The 17,940-nt window shown below is 35.1% G+C and overlaps 3 protein-coding genes across 7 annotated transcripts; 1 reads left to right on the plus strand and 2 right to left on the minus strand.

The window, feature by feature from the left end:
* The first annotated feature begins 309 nt into the window (after window positions 1–309).
* LOC132640724 (uncharacterized) lies at window positions 310–10,232 on the plus strand. Of its 5 annotated transcripts, none has more exons than XM_060357466.1 (9): window positions 310–512; window positions 5,018–5,165; window positions 5,376–5,537; window positions 5,738–5,899; window positions 6,122–7,264; window positions 8,426–8,463; window positions 8,552–8,714; window positions 9,425–9,511; window positions 9,986–10,232. In XM_060357466.1, exons 2-8 carry the CDS (start codon window positions 5,022–5,024, stop codon window positions 9,446–9,448), a joined length of 1,836 nt encoding a protein of 611 aa, XP_060213449.1. In that variant the 5' UTR covers window positions 310–512; window positions 5,018–5,021; the 3' UTR covers window positions 9,449–9,511; window positions 9,986–10,232. The 5 variants fall into 5 exon arrangements, with proteins under 5 accessions (XP_060213449.1, XP_060213451.1, XP_060213447.1 ...); XM_060357468.1 differs by lacking the exon at window positions 310–512 and adding an exon at window positions 757–862; XM_060357464.1 differs by lacking the exon at window positions 310–512 and adding an exon at window positions 2,595–3,111.
* Window positions 10,233–10,596: 364 nt separating this feature from the next.
* LOC132640726 (calmodulin-like protein 3) lies at window positions 10,597–12,335 on the minus strand. Its single transcript, XM_060357469.1, has one exon. It carries the CDS (start codon window positions 11,942–11,944, stop codon window positions 11,492–11,494), a length of 453 nt encoding a protein of 150 aa, XP_060213452.1. The 5' UTR covers window positions 11,945–12,335; the 3' UTR covers window positions 10,597–11,491.
* A 1,335-nt stretch (window positions 12,336–13,670) lies between these two features.
* On the minus strand, window positions 13,671–15,403 carry LOC132642388 (stemmadenine O-acetyltransferase-like). Its single transcript, XM_060359612.1, has one exon. It carries the CDS (start codon window positions 14,793–14,795, stop codon window positions 13,977–13,979), a length of 819 nt encoding a protein of 272 aa, XP_060215595.1. The 5' UTR covers window positions 14,796–15,403; the 3' UTR covers window positions 13,671–13,976.
* Window positions 15,404–17,940: the final 2,537 nt, after the last annotated feature.

The following is a 17,940-nucleotide window of genomic DNA, read 5'->3' on the forward strand; positions in this document are numbered from 1 at the left end:
ACTGAAAATTAACCAAACCGTACCGATATCGAAAATAAAACCGATACGATTGGGATTGTTTTAAAAAGTTTAATTTTGATTATATATAGTCGAATATCCGAAAAGCTGATATGATATATTTTTTGTAAAAAATCAGCCGAACCGAACCATTAACACCCGTATTTATAGCTATACATATTTCAAAAAATTTCCTTCTTTTTGTAAATTTGTGCCAAAAGCACCGTCACATAAATTGGGAATGGGGAATGGAGATACTTTTTTGTAAGTTGAAAATGTTGGAGGAGGCATTTTCAAAGTTGAAAGGGTAAAACATCCTAATCCGGGTCTAATCTAGTAGTGTAGATATTTAAAACCCCTCCCAACTCCCAACCAAGTCTTCGCCATACCTCAGCTCCAGCTCCAGCTCCAGCTCCACATCTGCTTAATTTTCCACTCCATTTCTAGAACTTTCTCAGCTCACAAATCGAACTATATTGCTTAAAACCTCTCCATTATTCATACTATAAAAGCAGGTAAACAAATCCAAAACTCTATCTTTCGCAGTATACTTAGGGAAGAACACTTCTGCCTTATGTTCTTTTTTCAGGAAATTAACTCTTAATTCTGTCCTACATAGAAATATATCTGCTAAAAATGCCGTGTTTTATCCTTGTATAGATTTAAGTTTTGGCGCTTTCGTGGATTTGAATTTTGAATAGTGACTACTTTTGTCTTTTTTCTATTTGTTAATACTAATTAATTTATTGTCTAAATTAGAATCAATTGAAGCGAACGACCAAATCTGAACTGTTTTATTTAATAGAAGCTCCTCAGCTCACAAATTGGATTTTATTGCTTTCTATTTTTCATACTATAAAAGGAGGTAAACAAATCCAACTCTCTCTATTTCCTCGTTTTGCTTTCGCAGTAAATTTGAAGAGAAACACTTGTTCCTCTTTAAGCGAATTAACTCTTTATTCTGTTGTACATAGAAATATATTTTCTCAAAATGCCGAGTTTCCTTGTTTTTATCCTTGTGCAGATTTAAGTTTTGGAGCTTTTGGCGATTTGAATTTTGAATAGAGCATTTTTTGTCTTTTTCCTATTTGTTACTCCGTCCGTCCCAATTTATGCGGTGCCATTTGACTAGGCACGAAGTTTAATAAGAAAGAAAGTATAACTTTTGAAATTTGTGGTCCGAAGCAAGCTTCAGATGTTTGTGTGGCTGTAAATCAATCTCATAAAGTTGTATTGTTTCTAAATATGGGAATGTGACATTTTTTTTGAGACAGACTAAAAAGGAAAATGTGCCACATAAATTGGGACAGTAATAGTTAATTTACTTGCCTTATTCTCGGTTGTTGATCTGCTAAATTAGAACTAAAACATGGTGGCTTCTTTTGATTTAAGCGAACGACAAAATCTAAACTGTAATTGCAATGTTTCATGTAAATGAAAAAGAGATTGTATTTCTTCGCGCTATAATTAGTCAACAATGGAATACTAAAAAGATTTTTGCTCAAAATGCCTAGTTTCTGGAAGAACCTTGTTTTATCCTTTGTGCAGATTTAAGTTTTGGCACTTTCGTGTATTGAATTTTGAATAGGACAGCTTTTGTCTTTTTCTATTTGTTTATAAATAGTTAATTTACTTACCTTATTCTCGGGTGTTGATCTGCTAAATTAGAACTAAAGTATGGTGTCTTCTTTTGATTGAAGCCAACGACAACTGTTTTCGGCTTCTTGTTATATGGTACTTGTTCAACTGCTTATTTAAACTATATGCCATAACTCAGGGGTCGTTTGGTAGCTGGTTAGAGTTAGTAGGTATTAATAATACAATGATTAGCTATGAGGGAATCTATGCATATTTTATGTAGGTTTAGTTATTCATGTACACCCTGTTTCAATTTGTTTGTCTTACTTTCCTTTTTAGTCCCATTACGAAAGAATGCCTTTTTCCTTTTTTGAAAACTCTTCAATCCCCAACTTTCCACTTGGCATCTTTAAGACCACAAGATTAAAAGATATTTTGGTACATTCTAATATATGTTTAGTTTAAGACCACGAGGTTCAAAAGTCTTCTTTGCTTTCTTAAAATCCCTGGCAAGTCAAAACCAGACAAACTAATTGAAACGGAGGGAGTATTAGTTATTCCACCTTCTATCTTGCATAAAATACCTCATAACTTATACTCCCTCCGACCCAATTTATATGACACTCTTTCCTTCATAGTACGTCCAAAAAGAATGACACCTTTCTTTATTTAGTAACAATTCAACTTTAAATTTACCTTTTTACCCTTATTGAAATGATTTCTAGCCATAATTTTTTTTTTTGGTTTGTTTTAGACCACAAGTTCAAAAGTCTTCCTTTATTTCTTAAACTTCGTGCCCAGTCAAACACCCTGATACAAAATTACAATTCAAACACCGTACTAATTTTATACATGAATAACTTACCTTCTAACCAACCACCAAACACTGATGCAGGATTTAATACCTGCATAACTCATCTCCAAACAAGCTACCAAACTATCCCTTGATGGTTAGCAAAGGTAAAAAGTAAAAACTTCCCTTAACTGTATAAAGTAAAGGCTCAGGTGTATAGAGAAGACCTCACCGTTTAAGAAGTAACCATAGAAACGAAGGAGACCACTATTACCATTTTGACTTCTTTTATTTACTAGATTTTTGACACCTAGGAAAATACAATTTTTTATTTCTTTCTTATTCTGCAGTGAAATACCTAAAAAAAGAAGAAAAAATCGTGGTGGGGAAGGTTAGAGTAGCCAAAGCCATTGGAATTTTGATTTTATACATTGGATAAATCCGTTGTTTTAGCAATGTTTCATGTAAATGAAAACAAAGTTATTGTATTTATTCGAGCTATTAGTAGTCAACAACTGATACTCACATTTTCTGAGAAGTAACATCTATATGTGGTCATGTAAAGTGCCAAGGAGAAAGATATAACAGAAAAAACAAGGAAACTTAGAGAGCCCAGCAGAGGGGAACAGTGAGCACAAGAAACTTAAAGATGAAGGCTTCCAATTCCTCATGTTAAAGGAGCATATCAGGAGGTTGGAAGTATGGAAGAAAGCTAGGAGAATATGGATACTTTCTCTATCGATGTAGGGTCAGTTAAAGAGAAAATCTTCTTTCAAGATTTTCTTCACCTACATCAGTCCTTATCTATCTTCTTAGAAAGGATTACAACGCCTTTTATCGTAACCATAGACTTTCGCAGGACGGAAGTCTTCTCTTACCTAATGGTAATTAAACCTTGAGAGTGTTTACCTACTTAAAATATTGAAAACAGCCAGTCCTTCAAATTGAATGTTTAACTGATTGTTTAATGTATTCTGGTTAGAAGTCAGTAGTGCATGGTGCTATGTTATTGGTATTAAAAATTGATTTGTTTTTTTGTATAGGAGTAGACACTTCCTTGTGTTGTAATTTTGGTATGCATCTTCTTGACGCCATTTAATGAAATTCCCTTCAACAAAAAAATTGAATTTATTAATTAGGAGTAATGATATGACAAGACTTTGTAGAGAAGGGTGTGTATATGGTATGCCCTTTTGATTTCTCATATAGAGGTGGTTGTATTGGTGAATTATGTCACCACTTAGTGAAACAATTCACATTGGTTATGTTACTAAAGGCATTACTTCCTTACAACTATGAACTTTTATATTATGTGGTGGGTGCTCTACCTGTTTTCATTTGGTGTGGAGTCCAGGAGAGAAGGTTAGGAAAGTGAAAATGTAACGAGCAAAATGCTTGTGCATGTCTTGATGCTTCTTGTTCTTTAAGGATTTATAAAATGTTGAATACTCACTTTATTTGGTGTCTCTACTCTCTAGTACAAAATGGGGGAGTAAAATGTCAAAATGTATGTCTAGTTTAAAAAAGGCCATCTGGACTTGGTTTTTGATTTTGAGTGTATATTATGCTCTCAGCAATTCGAAGGGATTGAAGATTGATAAAAATTAGAAACTTCTATTTCCTGCTAAATGGAGCATAATATTTTCTAACTGTAACAAAGGTTGTGCTGATCTCTGAGCGATTTGTTAGCTTGTGTTAGATGTGTTTGCTTGGCCTTAGCAAAAGGAAACCATAAACTCAGTGTTGGCTATTCCTATATTTTCCTTTAATGGAAATATACACATTGACAATATTTACTGGGAGTTTTCAAGATTCACCCGGAGTTATATGATTCCTTTTTTGCCTGGTAAGACTGTTAAATGAGCAATCGATAAGATAATAAACTTAAGGGTCTGAGAAAGTTTCACTTAGAAGTATATTTCAATTTCTGCCAAGGGTGTGATGCTGGTACATTTGCATGAGAAAGAGAAGATTTGAGACAAAGTTTGTGCATGGGACCTTTCTCTTTTTTTTTTTTTTTTTGGTTGAAACTGTTAACTTCTTTATCTTTCTAGTTTCTTATGCAGATTTAATGCTAGATCATCGCTGTAATACGTGCTATTGTACAGAAAGAGTTAACCCCCCTATTACTTCTTTAAGTTTCCAACTGCCTTTTGCTTTGGAAGCTCCGTTGCAGTTGAGCATCTGAGCTTTATATACAGAACTGGTGACATTTACACCATTAAAGTTAGAATTTACTAATAGAATGAAATTTTTCTACTTTACGCTGTGATACATTCAAATACCAGATATATTCAACTAATACTTATACTCATACTCCTAGGAGGATGCTTAAAGTGCAATGGATGAAAAGATGTTATACATTACTCACGTACAAAGAAAAGTAAAAGACTGTTTTTTTTGTTTGGTTTAAATACATTGATATTTCATCTGTATTTCCCACGTCTCTTGAAATTTATTTATTGTGAGATAATCACTCTAACAGTTAAGGGAAAAAGATTCACAGAGTTGAGAATTTGTTTCGCAACCTATGACAGAAAGAGCTTCTAGTTTTCTAGATTATGTTTACTTGTTAATCTGTAGTTTTCATCTCAAGAAACGTTAATGCAATTATGGACAACTGCATGATGCTTATATATTTTCATTCAGAGAAATGAAGACGAAGGACAATGGAAATGTTATTTGCAGCCTACCGGCCCTACCCAAGAAAAAGCTTCAGGACTTGTGCAGGAGACACGGGTTATCTCCTTACAAGACAAAACCCAATCTTTTGAATTCTTTGGTACCTTACATCAAGGTAAATGTCGTAAACAATCTTATTTTGGTAGTGAATAAAAGTGAATGTTTTGGTGAGATTAAACATATGATAAATGAAAATGAATTCATTAGGAAATTGTATTCTTGACGTGATCATCTTGAAAATACCTTATTCAAGTTTATTGATTGTTTTGGAACCTGCTTAGCTGACTTGGATTGACCACTCAAATACAAGTTTGTTGTGCTGCAGGGTGCAGATGAGCTTTTATTTAAAGAGATGAAGACAAAGGACGGTGGAAATTCCATTAGCAGGCTACCTAAGAAAGAGCTTCAAGATTTGTGCAGGAAACACGGTTTATCTCCTTATAAGACAAAGCCTAATCTTGTAAACTCTTTGATCACTTACGTCAAGGTAGATGTTGAAGAAAATATTAATTTTTGGGTGAATAAAAGTAAATATTTGGGTGAGATCTCATGGATGAAACTGAATAAATTGGGAATTTTATTATTTACGATCATCTAGAAAACGCCTGATTTAAGGTTCTTGGTTGTCACATGACCTTCTTAGACGACCTGGATTGATCACTGAAGTATCAGTTTGTCTTGATGCAGGGAACAGAGAGTTTTTCCTTTAGAGAGATGAAGACAAAGGAGAGTGGAAATTCCATTTACAGCCTACCCAAGAAAAAGCTTCAAGAATTGTGCAAGAAGTACGGTTTGTCTCCTTATAAGACAAAACCCAATCTCGTGAATTCTTTGATCAATTACTTCAAGGTAAATGTTGGCTTTGGGTTGATGATAGACAATCTTACTGTTGTGATGAATGAATATGAAAATTAGGGTGAGATTAAGCATATGATACATGATGATGAGCTCATTATGAATTTGTATTGTGACACGATCATCTCAAAAATACTTGACGAGGTTTTGTTTGTTATTACATCCGTGCTTAGATGCCCTGGTTGATCACTGAAATACAAGTTTGGCTTGATGCAGAAAGCAGATATAGAAACTTCTGAAGGCAATGGGTACAACGTTCTAGATTCTTCTGGAGAGATATTGTTTTCAAGATTCATCACTCAGTGTGATGAGAAGGGTTTCAATCAAAGACTTCACAGTCCACAAATAAGTTTTTCCAAGAATGCATTTACTTCTGACATAAAGCCAATGCATGTGCCTTCTTTTGAGTTTTCTGTCTCATCAGAAGATGGAATCAATCTTTACGTTGACTTGAATTCATGCCCATCAGACTCTTTTAAAAGATTGGAAAAGAAGGTGTGTGTATGTCACAATCCGCAGAATCACAAATTTCAAAGTTTCTGTCAGGAGATTCAATACCTAGGGAATAACAGACAAATGACAAGTTCATTTATCTGGAAAACAGATTCAGATAGTAGATTTAACAGTGGCCATGCACAAACTGTTTCTTCCGCAAGTTTATGTGGTACTTTTGATGTATGTCATACAGCAAATATAGATGATGCATCTTTGGGATTTTCAGCAACGACAAAGTCACGTGATGGTTCTGTAGAAAATCTTACACGTCCAGAAGGAAAACAGGGAAGCCCGTCGTCATTTAGAAACATTTGTGGTGTACAGAACATGAATATCACTGATGTAAATACTTTTACGGGAGAGGAGATCAAATGTGTGGGTCTGAATACCTTTCAAGCTTCAGAAAAACCAGTGGCTATTAATAAAACTTTCAGTGTTGAGGCTTATAACCCAGAAAACACTACAGAGGCTTTTGATACTAGTCTGTGTAAATCTTTTCATGCATCGTTGGAGAAATTAGCTATCAGTTCCCTTGCAGATGTGCCAGGGCTAAAACATAATAAAATTGAAAATCAGAATACTAGGCTCTGTGATGTAGGTTGTCTCAATTCTGAAAGGCAGCAAAGTTGTGTCTCAGAGAAGCTTCTTGTGCTATCTCATCTCTCTTCGGAAACTGATTTTGCAGAGATAGAAGCTTCAGAAATGGGCAGTCATCGTCAACTTTCATCATATTCTTCTTCTGGAAAAGATGGCCTTAGAAATTTGGTTGATGCAGCAGAGAGCCTCAGAAGTCAACTACCCCTTTCTTGTGAGGATAGCTGCAGCATTTTCCTGGATGACATGCCTTCATCTGCTGATGGAGGGGTAATATATTCTTAGCATAATCTGGTGCATTTTGCTATGGTATCTTTGCAGGTTATTGCTTTGCGAACATGATTTTATGTAGCCCAATATTCCTTGTCTAGATTTTTTAACTGATGTCCAACCAGTCTGAAATATAGTTTCTGCTCTACAAATAGTTTAACTTCAACTTTTGAGGATTGCGTAAATGATATTCTTTCGTTTTGACAATCTGAGCGTACCCGCTTTATTCAAGACATGTTTCTTAGCTTGTGACATGGCATTCATTAGTAGGGTTATATCTACTTTGATAAGCTTATTACTGGTCTGATAATTTGTGAAATAATATTAAATAATAAAGTAAGCAGCTCTCCTTACTCCATTTGGATTTCTCCTCCTCTCTCTCTCTCTCTCTCTCTCTCTCTCTCTCTCCCCCTGAAAGAAAAAAAAGAAGTCATCTGCCAATGTGGTGTATACTGTATAGGTGTCTGTGGGCTCGAATGGGCTACCTCCAATCAAACCATTGCAAAGGCTTTTGCTCAGATTAGTGAAATGCTCAAATCAAAGATCACTGACGACCACCAGACCTGTAGATCTAGGGGTTTTGGCTGCGTTACCTTCAAAGCTGAGGGACGTGATAGAGAGGATGAATGGCCTGAACCTTGATCTTATCTCAATTGTGCGGAACCAGCGGGGGTAAGGGGCACCATTTGGGTGGTGGAGGCTCCAGGGGTGAGAAAGGCAAAGGTGAAACATGCCCCGGATATAATGGCAGCAGTTGTGATGATGGTTTGTTACAGTGACAGTGGATCACAGTCATCACTACTCTAGCAGTGGTGGTGCCTTGGATGGAATGGAATTAGATAGTTGGATTTGGGAATGAATGTGGGTTTATTGGTTTTGATCAAATTTGTATTAGTTCTATTTTGATGTTTGTGTGACTGTCCTTTTCGACCACTATTGGCTCGACTTAGTGGAAGATACGTATTTTCAATTTTACAGCTCTTCCATTTCTCAGCTTGCCTACTTTCTATATTTATCCTCTTTTTCTTTGCATGTGATTAGAAATGATCACTAAGCATGTAGACATTTGTTTTTGTGATTGTCCTATTATAATTTATATGTTTTGTTTCTTTAAATGAAAACCTGAAACAAGTTAACGTCATGATGTCTTTCTTTTTACAGGCAAGGGACAGCTATGCCAACAGATCAGAAGCTTCAGAGTAATCTCTCTTCCTAAATTAAGATGCTGTGAATAGACTCTGATGACAAAAGGATGAAAATTTTGTTATTGGACTTGTCCACTTGCAGAGAGCTTTTGAAGAAGCAGGAGCAATTATCCCATGGAGGGAAGAAGAGAAAGACGCATGACGGTAAATCTGATAATGTTCATCAATGTAATGATGGGAGAATTTTGAGAAGTGCAACCCGTCTACAAAGTCTTCCTAGAAGATCTATTCGGCTTGTCTCTAAGGTTTGCATTTAATGGTGTTGCTGTAGTGTTTGCTCATTAATTGGCTAAGCGAATTAGCAAATGGATTGAACCTGGTTCTCAAATTCAATATTGAACAGACACCATATATTATCTAACATTCTTGTCTGGAAGTTGGAGTAGTAATAGGGTAGGAATATTCAGCAACCTGTTACTGTACCATTACTTTCTGCTGTCACCATTCTTTATCATATGATATGTAAAAAATGATATCCTTTCACACTGATTAAAAAAAGGGAGATACACTCACAACCAAGATGTAGGGTGAGATTGTAGCTAAGTGGGAAAAGCCTGTGTCCAACTATTACAAAAAGAGACAATTCAACTCAGAAGCTTGATTATTCCCTCAAGCTTTTATACTAATTACGAGTGTACAATTTGGTAGGTGTATATTTACAAAGTCTAGTCAAATCCGTAAATCAAATCCCTGATCAAATCAATATTTGGGTAAATAAGGTACCGTCATAACAGACAAAATGCTGAAAATGGTGGCGGGAAAAAGGACCATCACTGCTCCTGTCTTTAAATGTTGATTCTATCGCCATTGCCTATTGCAAAATGATATCCTTTTTTAACCCATTGTCTTAAATGCCCCTCCAGAGACCTCCACATATGGCATAGTAATGTGATCGGATATTGCTTACCCTTGTATATATATAGATAAATATCTTTTAATTTGATTTTTTGTGCAGCGACTGGTGGCATGGAATTCCTAAGTGTTAGAGATCCGCCTATGTAATATTAAACTCTCAGTACTGGTGTACACCATACATATTCTTGTAAGTACAAATCCTGAAATTCAGCTTTGATTAGTTCACGAGGTGAATAAATTATGTTTCTTGATTCCTGCATCCTGATGTTGTTTGCTTCCATTTCCTATTAACTTTATCGTCCATTCGGCAAACATGTTAAATTCAGCTCTAAATTTCTCGAGAATTTTTCGTGAACGTGAGTGCCTAAGAATGGACACATGTCATACACTTCTATTTGACTAGATTTCAGCTGCAGCAGTTTTAGTCACGTAGGTTCAAGAGTTAGTCTGATAAAATCAAGAAGTTAACTGAAGGTTTTTAGTTTTGTGCTGTATGCTCAGCTAAATTTCGTGAAATCAGTTAATATGGCACTCAGTCAAAATCTATTTTGATTTCTGACTGTTTGGTATATATGCATCATGCTTTAGTCCGAACTCTTAAAATCATGCATTTGTGGAGTCCTTTATCTCACTTTCCTAACTGATTCGTGACATGCTGCAGGTGGTTCCTCTATTCTGTATACAAGAGAATAATTTATTTGAGGTCCGGCCAATTTGTTTAACGTCATCTAGTTTTCATTCAGCTAGAATAACAATTTCTTCTTTTTTGAACTTTCCTTTGTTGTTATGCCTCATTGTTTAAGAGTTTGCACCTGTTCGCTATTTGTTATAAACCAGTTTGTGTCACTCGATCGGAACTCTGCAGCTTAAAGTCAAGAGGGGAATGAACACCTCTTGTTTGCCCCCAATTTAGTTATATTTCATAGAAATAATTCATTGATCTTGATCCTTTATCACAGCTTTTTTCCAACTGTCCACCCTATGCTAGTTTTCATCGGCACAAAGGAATATGTGTTGGAAGCATTACCAGTAAATGCCTTTCTTCCAGACGTGGTGAATGAGGCAACTAGTCTTTTTGTACTGCTTTCTGTGGTTAGATATTAGTATTCTTTAAAGTAATATAGAAAGAGATTGATTGATAATTTAATCAACCAAAGAGGAATAGTAAAAGGTCAGTAACAGTAGCGGTGGAAAATACAAGGTGACGAAGGAAGGAGAGGAAAGAAGATATGATTTAAGCCTTTAAATTTCAGATGAACTAGTGGCTTCAATCTAAGGGTCCATTGGAATGTACTGGAGGATATAATACTGAAGGTTCCATTCAATCTAAGAGCATTCTGGTTGTCATTCATGAACTTCTGTACCCAAATCATATTAGTGTGAAGTGAGACATGCTTCTAAGAAAGGAGAAAATTTGGAAAACCCAAAAATAAAAAAATTGAAAAAGAAGATAACGAGAAATTCTTTTTAACACTCACACGTAAAAAAGATCACAATGGAGAATGGAATAGAAGCAATAAAAAGCTTCTGTGAGAAACTGTGTTCTTGGGGTTTCAAGAGATGGATATTAAAACAGGGTTAAGGAAAGAGTAATAGAACAGAAAGAAGAAATCTTTCATTAACTTGCAAATAAGAAAAAAAGAAGAAATGAAAATCTCTCTTCACATCACCTGTTAAACAGAATAGAGGAGAAGAGATACAATATAAACCTTTAGATCTCAAGAGGCAGCGTACATAGATACTAGTAAAATGAAAATGAGGGAATAATGCTTTTCTATCAAGATTCTTCAAGGGAGGAGCCAAAGAAAATATTTTTTCAAAGAAATATAACAAACTATTTACAAGTCACAACCTGCGGAAAGAGCGGGAAAACTTCTTTTTATTTGTGTCCCTTCTATTCAAACAAACATAACTGTGCGGGAAATGGGTATTTTTCTCTCTACTTCTTTGTTCTTTCTGGTTTAGTCGTCAAATATTCCAAGTTCGTGATTGACTAATTAACATTAGCGTCAAATTGGTCTATTAAGGTGGTAAAGGCTCCATACCATAAATTTCTTCTAAGAACTGACCGGGACCTTTGCTTTAAGAGTAGCAAGATTCCAACCTCCAAGTTCAAGGTCTTGCTGATTTTTTCTGTTTCAATTTTTTTTCTTGCTGATTTTTCTCTTTAACCCAATGCAGCAAATCCGCCGCTTCTCATCATCTGCTTAAACTCTGTAAAATTCACCATTCCATCTCCGTCAGCATCGACTTTCTTAATCATCCTCCTGCAGTCGTCAATGGTCCGCCCTTGCTTGAGACCAAGCGATCCCAAGACGGATTTCAATTCGTCTACGGTAATGAATCCGTCCCCATTTTGGTCGAACACATTGAACGCCTCTCGAATGTCTTCCTCCTCGTCTCGGTCTTCCATTATGGTCTCATATAGAGCACCGAATTCGTCAATATCAATGTAGCCATCGCCATTCACGTCGATCTTGTTGATCATCTGCGCCAGATCTGAATCGGACATGAAGATCCCCATTTTCTCTAACGAGTCATTCAGCTCCTTCTTTGTGATCCTGCCATCACCATTTCTGTCAAACATATGAAAGACACGCTTGAGCTCTTCCGACTCCATTATTCTGTGGGGGAACGACGATATAGTTATTGATTTTCACGCTGTTAGTAGTAAGTTTTGGGAGAAGATTAAATGGCCTGAACTTTTGGACACAAAAGAAAAGAATTGTGTCAAGGAGGAGTCTTAGACAGAAAATTCTCAACAAAATGGTTGGCAGGGGCGTTCTTTTGAGTGTGTAACACTATTATTGTGTGGTGATTTTGGTTTCTTTGGTAGAGAAAATTTTGTAAATTATTAGTAAAATTTTCATTTTGTATTTGCCCTTCGCCCACTGTTACATCTCCACTTTGTTAGGTTTAAAAAAATAGATCTTTTCTTTAATATCACATTTTTACATATATTTCTATAAAAAGACATAAATTTAGATAGGTGTTGCCTCCGGGTTGATTTGAGCAGTCAGTTACAATTGAGATAAATAGGTTTTTGACATGTTCTGTATATCTATCTATATGACCAGTAAAAACAATTTGTTCCTTTGTAAAAATATGTGAATGAAGGAAACATGCATTCAGAAAATAGATCGACTTAGTGAAACATATTTGAAGAATTCTTTATTTTTCTCAAATATGGCCATGTCTTCCTCTACCAACCCAAGCCATATTTCTATTCCCTTCCCATCACTAGTGTCCATTAAAACAACCAAATTTGGAGCTATGGCTCCAACAGATGCCCATTTTGGCTTACCCCATCCAAAATCAATGTCATGAAAAGGGAAATTACACAAACTAGTGGAGCTAAGTATTTCCACTTCTTTATTTATTGCACTTACTGTATCATCCATATGCTTTGCATCAAAACCATCTTTAGTAACATTCTTTATTGAAGCTTTAACTTTTTTCACTAATAACTTATAATCCAAGGCTCCCTCAGAAACTTCCCAATTTGCCTCTGCCATGTGAATGATATTTCCCATGATTTGTTGAGGTAATGGAGGTTGAATTCTTCTCTTCAAGTCTATTGGAATTCTAATTACATAATTTTTGATGGCAGAAGGGTTTAGGACCCCCCTGAACTTGTCGATTTTTATTCAGTGTACACCTAAATTTTACGTTGGCCTAATTACCCCCCTCAACTTGAAAATATGATAGCCTGAACCCCCTAGACGCTGATGTGGCAAAGAGCGTGGATACACTCTCTTTTAGGCGCGTGGATGGGTGAAAAATCGAAAAATCAGCTTTCAAATGGGGTATTTTTCAACTATTAATTGCCACATAATCAATATAATGATTTTATTTGATCCAATTGTATATCTTATTGTTTTTTCTTAATATACATTGCATATTTTATCCAAATTGTGTTTTTTTTTTTTCGATATGATGATTATTTATTTTAGCTATGTATTTTTTTTTTCTTTTTTCGGATCCAAATCTAAATAACTTAGTTGAAAGTTTCAACTTGAAATTCTATTTATTTTATTCAAATAAAAATAAGGTTTAGCAAAAGTAATGAAGTTTAGACGGTGTATTTTTTACAAAAATATTGTGTATTTTTCTTTTCATGCAAGTACTATTTATTTCAACTGTGCATTATTTTTTCGGGTCAAATTCATAAATATTTGGTTAATATTTTATTTGATTTCTTTTTCAGATTCAATGATTATTTGTTTTTACTGTGTATTTCTTCTTTTCCTGGCCAAATATATAAAAATAACTTGATTAGAATATCATTATCTTTAGGCAAATAAAAAAATTATAGTCAAAATATTTATATAAAAATAACTTGATTAGAATATCATTATCTTTAGGCAAACAAAAAAATTATAGTCAAAATATTTTCAAGTTCTTTTTTTACAGATTTGGCCCGAAAAAGATGATTCAAATAATTGTTGAACTTAAAAAGTAAAAAATATATATTTTATCCTTTAAAAAATGTCATATGGACAAAAAAATCCATGTGGCAGCGCGTGTAGACCACCTCCATGAGTTGTCAGCGTCCAGGGGGTCGTGCCTATCATATTTTCAAGTTTAAGGGGGTAATTAGGCCAACGTAAAGTTTAAGTGTACACTGAGTAAAAATTGACAAGTTCAGGGTCCTAGACCCTTCTGCCATTTTTGATAGCATTATTATTGTTCCTTTTCTGCATAGCGGCAATAACTGCTTCCCATACAAATGCTAACACAGCCTCTACTCGAGAAGTTGAACAATCTGCATTTGTTTTCAGAGCCAAAATATTGGACTCATCGAACACGAATCTTCTTGCTGCCATTTTTGGTGGAATTTGATCTTTTTTCCCAAATTTAAACACCGAAAAATTGTGGACCTCTTTTGGTGGAAAAACGGAAGTACAATCCATGAACAAATTGTCTGAAATATTAATGCTGTCATTTTTCTCAAGACAAACGCTTGCCCAAGTGTTGAGGAAGGTGGCAATGGAAGAACCATCAGCTATAAGGTGACTAATACAGACACCTATTGCAATTCCACCACAATCAAAACAGTTTATTTGTAGTGCCAACAAGACATTGTCATCTGATCTTGTCAATGGATTCATTGGTAGTAATTTTCTCAGGACTTGAATTTTCACGTTCTTAAGCACATTTGACATGTCTTCATGAACTTTGGCACGTAAAAAATCAATACCTTGGCCGTTGCAGTCTACTGTAAATCCATCCTTTACTCTTCCTGCAAGTGGGTTCATGTGATTTAAGGTTTTTGAGAGGGATACTTTAAGAGAATCAAAAATATTTTCCAAATTACTGCTTGAGTTCTTGTGGTAGAAGAGAACGAAAGTAGTGTAACAATTTGGAGCCTTTTGATCTAAAAGAGAGAGCTTGTGGCTGATAGGGCTCTTAGGACTTGGAGAAGACGGTTTGATTATTTCTTTAGAGATGATCTCAACTTTGATATCCATTTTCCGTCACTGAGAATATGTTGATTTAGTTTTCTTGTACAACTTTAGACCCTCTCAAAGAATTGTTTATAAGCAGAGTATTATGCGCATATTATGTTTCTTGAAAGTGACCTTTGTCTGCATATAAGCAGAGCAAAGTGAGGATAAGAGATTCCAAGGAATACAAAACTGTAATGAAAGTGACCTTCAACTTCACGCCAAAAGAGTCTTAATGCCGGCAGAGTCATCAACAAATGTGGTAGACTGGATAAGGTTTTTCCACCTATTAGAGTCTTGTATTCGAGTTGTAGAAATGGACAGACTTCTAAGTTCTAATAGAGAGATATTCCCTGTACGACACGAGTTCTAATTAGTCAAAATCAGTAAGCTTCGAATACCGATCGAATGATTAAACAAAAGGACACTTAAAGCTGGTAAAACTGGTCATCCGAGAGAGCGGAAGATTTAGATTTAACTAAAGGTGACCTTTTAGTTATGAAATTAGTATAGGTGACATCTGCGGATCACATCAAATCAAAATCCAATTAAATTTGAGATTAAAAAGATTGGGTCCAAAATGTATTTTTTTCAAATTTCTTAATCTTTTATAAAATACAAAAAGATTCCAACTTAATCCAAAAAAAACCCACCAGCCCCCCTTCTCCTCCTCCCACCCCTCCGCAGCCCCACCCTCGCCGCCCCCCCCCCCCCCCCCCCCTCCCCCCACCAATTTTTTTTTTTAAAGAAAATTTTTGATATTTTTTATTTGCTTTTTCACCAGCAGCTCCTCCTCCTCCTCCTCCACCCTCCTCCACCCCCACACCCCCCACCACCCCGGCCTAATTTTTTTTTTAAAAAAATTGTTTTAATTTTTTTTTAATTTCTTTATTTGTTTTTTCACCCCCCCCTCCTCCTCCCAACCCTCGCCCCGCGCAATCACCCCTCTCTCTCCCCACCCCTAATTTTATTTTTAAAAAAAAAAGTTTTGATTTTTTTTTTACCATTCCCCACTCTTCTTCCTTCCACCCCTCACCCACCCCACCCCTCGCCCCCCCCCCCCCCCCCCCAAATTTTTTTTTTTTAAAGTATTGATTTTCTTTATTTGTTTTTTCAGCCCCCCCCCCCACCCCCCCCCCACCCCCCCACCCCCCCCAAAAAAAAATTTGAAAAGTTTTTTTTTGGGTTTAGGAAAAGTTTGTAGTGAATAGATGGTTTTTCTGTTGTTGTCTAGTATGGTTCAGGGTTTAGGAAAATATATCCGACATATAGTTTTTTTGTTCTGGTCCTGGTATTTATCTGATTCTATTTGTAGAAGATAACCAACAGATTTGTAGTTATTGCAACGAGTTCTATACTTTTTGCAACAAGTAGACAATCTGTTGCAACGACTCACTAATCTGTTGGACATAGCTTCAGTTATTTGCTTTTGTTTGTAAAAGATATCTAACAGATTTGTAGTTGTTACAACAAGTTCTACACTTGTTGTAACAAGTAGACAATCTGTTGCAACAACTACAAATCTGTTGGACATAACTTCAGTTATTTAGTTTTTTTTTTTTTGTAGAAGATATCCTATAGATTTGTAGTTGTTGCAACAAGTAGACAATCTATTGCAACAACTACAAATCTGTTGGACATAGCTTCAGTTATTTAGTTTTTTTTGTAGAAGATATCCTACAGATTTGTAGTTGTTGCAACAAGCTCTACACTTGTTGCAACAAGTAGACAATCTGTTGCAACAACTACAAATCTGTTGGACATAGCTTCAGTTATTTGGTTCTGTTGGTAGAAGATATCCAACAGATTTGTAGTTATTGCAACAAGCTCTACACTTGTTGCAACAAGTAGACAATCTGTTGCAACAACTACAAATCTGTTGGACATAGCTTCAGTTATTTGGTTCTGTTTGTAGAAGATATCCAACAGATTTATAGTTGTTGCAACAATTTCTACACGTGTTGCAACAAGTAGACAATTTATTTATGAATCAGCAAATGTTGAGGAAAGATATAGTCAAATTGAACAACCAAACTGACAATCAATACTTAGAAAGAGATGAAGAACAGAGCAAAGAAGCAGTAGATACAAATGAAGAAAGTGAAGAAGAACTAGAAGATGAAGAAACTGATGATGGAAATAAAGGAGACGGAGTAGATCAAGGAAATCTGCTACACCTTAGAAAGCAGTTGCTGAACAAATTATTACTTAAGTTGTGATATTTGGAGCCAAGGTTGTTGTTGAACAATTTTTGTGTTTTTTTTTTGTCCTTTATGTTATTTGTGAATGATGTTTATGAAATTATTTATTTTGATTAGTTGTGGTATTTGCAACCAAGGTGACTGTTGAACAATTTCTATTTATAAACTTATTTATTTTGCTTACTAATTATTGCAACAGATCATGCAGTTGTTGAAGAAGTTGCAATAAGTCACTAATTTGTTTTAACAAGTTACTAATCTGTTTCAACAAGTTACTAATCTTTTTAAACAAGTTAATTAGTTGTTGCAACAAATTATTCACCTTGTTGGAAAAAATCAAACAATGGCTTAAATTATTGCAAAAACTAAAAACTTTGTCGCAACATATGAGTTAATTGTTGCAACAGATCATACATTTGTTGAAGAAGTTGCAACAAGTTATTAATCTGTTTCAACAGATGGATCAGATGTTTAAGCAAGTTGCTTAGTTGTTGCAACAGATTTGAATTATTGCAACAACTTACTTATATGTTGCAGCAGATATATCATATGTTGCAACAACTTACTCATATGTTGCAACAACTTACTTATATGTTGCAGCAAATATCTCATATGTTGCAACAACTTACTCATATGTTACAGCAGGTATCTCATATGTTGCAACAACTCCTCTATTGTTGCAACATATTCACGATATTGATCACATTGAACTCCTTTGTTTATACTGAATAACATTGAATTCATTTGTTTATCACTAAATATGGTTGAATTAAGTACTTCACATCAAAACACTGTAATGATCAGTTGATTTAGGAAGAATACACTTAGAATTGCCCATCTAATCCATGAAATTACTATCTAACCCATTAAGGATATTAGTAGATATATATATTCATCACTAAATACCATTTATTTCCTTTGTTTAACACTAAATATGGGTGAATTAAGTAGTTTGCATCAAATTACTC

The sequence above is a fragment of the Lycium barbarum genome, chromosome 5 (assembly GCF_019175385.1).
Source record: "Lycium barbarum isolate Lr01 chromosome 5, ASM1917538v2, whole genome shotgun sequence".
Classification (NCBI taxonomy): domain Eukaryota; kingdom Viridiplantae; phylum Streptophyta; class Magnoliopsida; order Solanales; family Solanaceae; genus Lycium; species Lycium barbarum.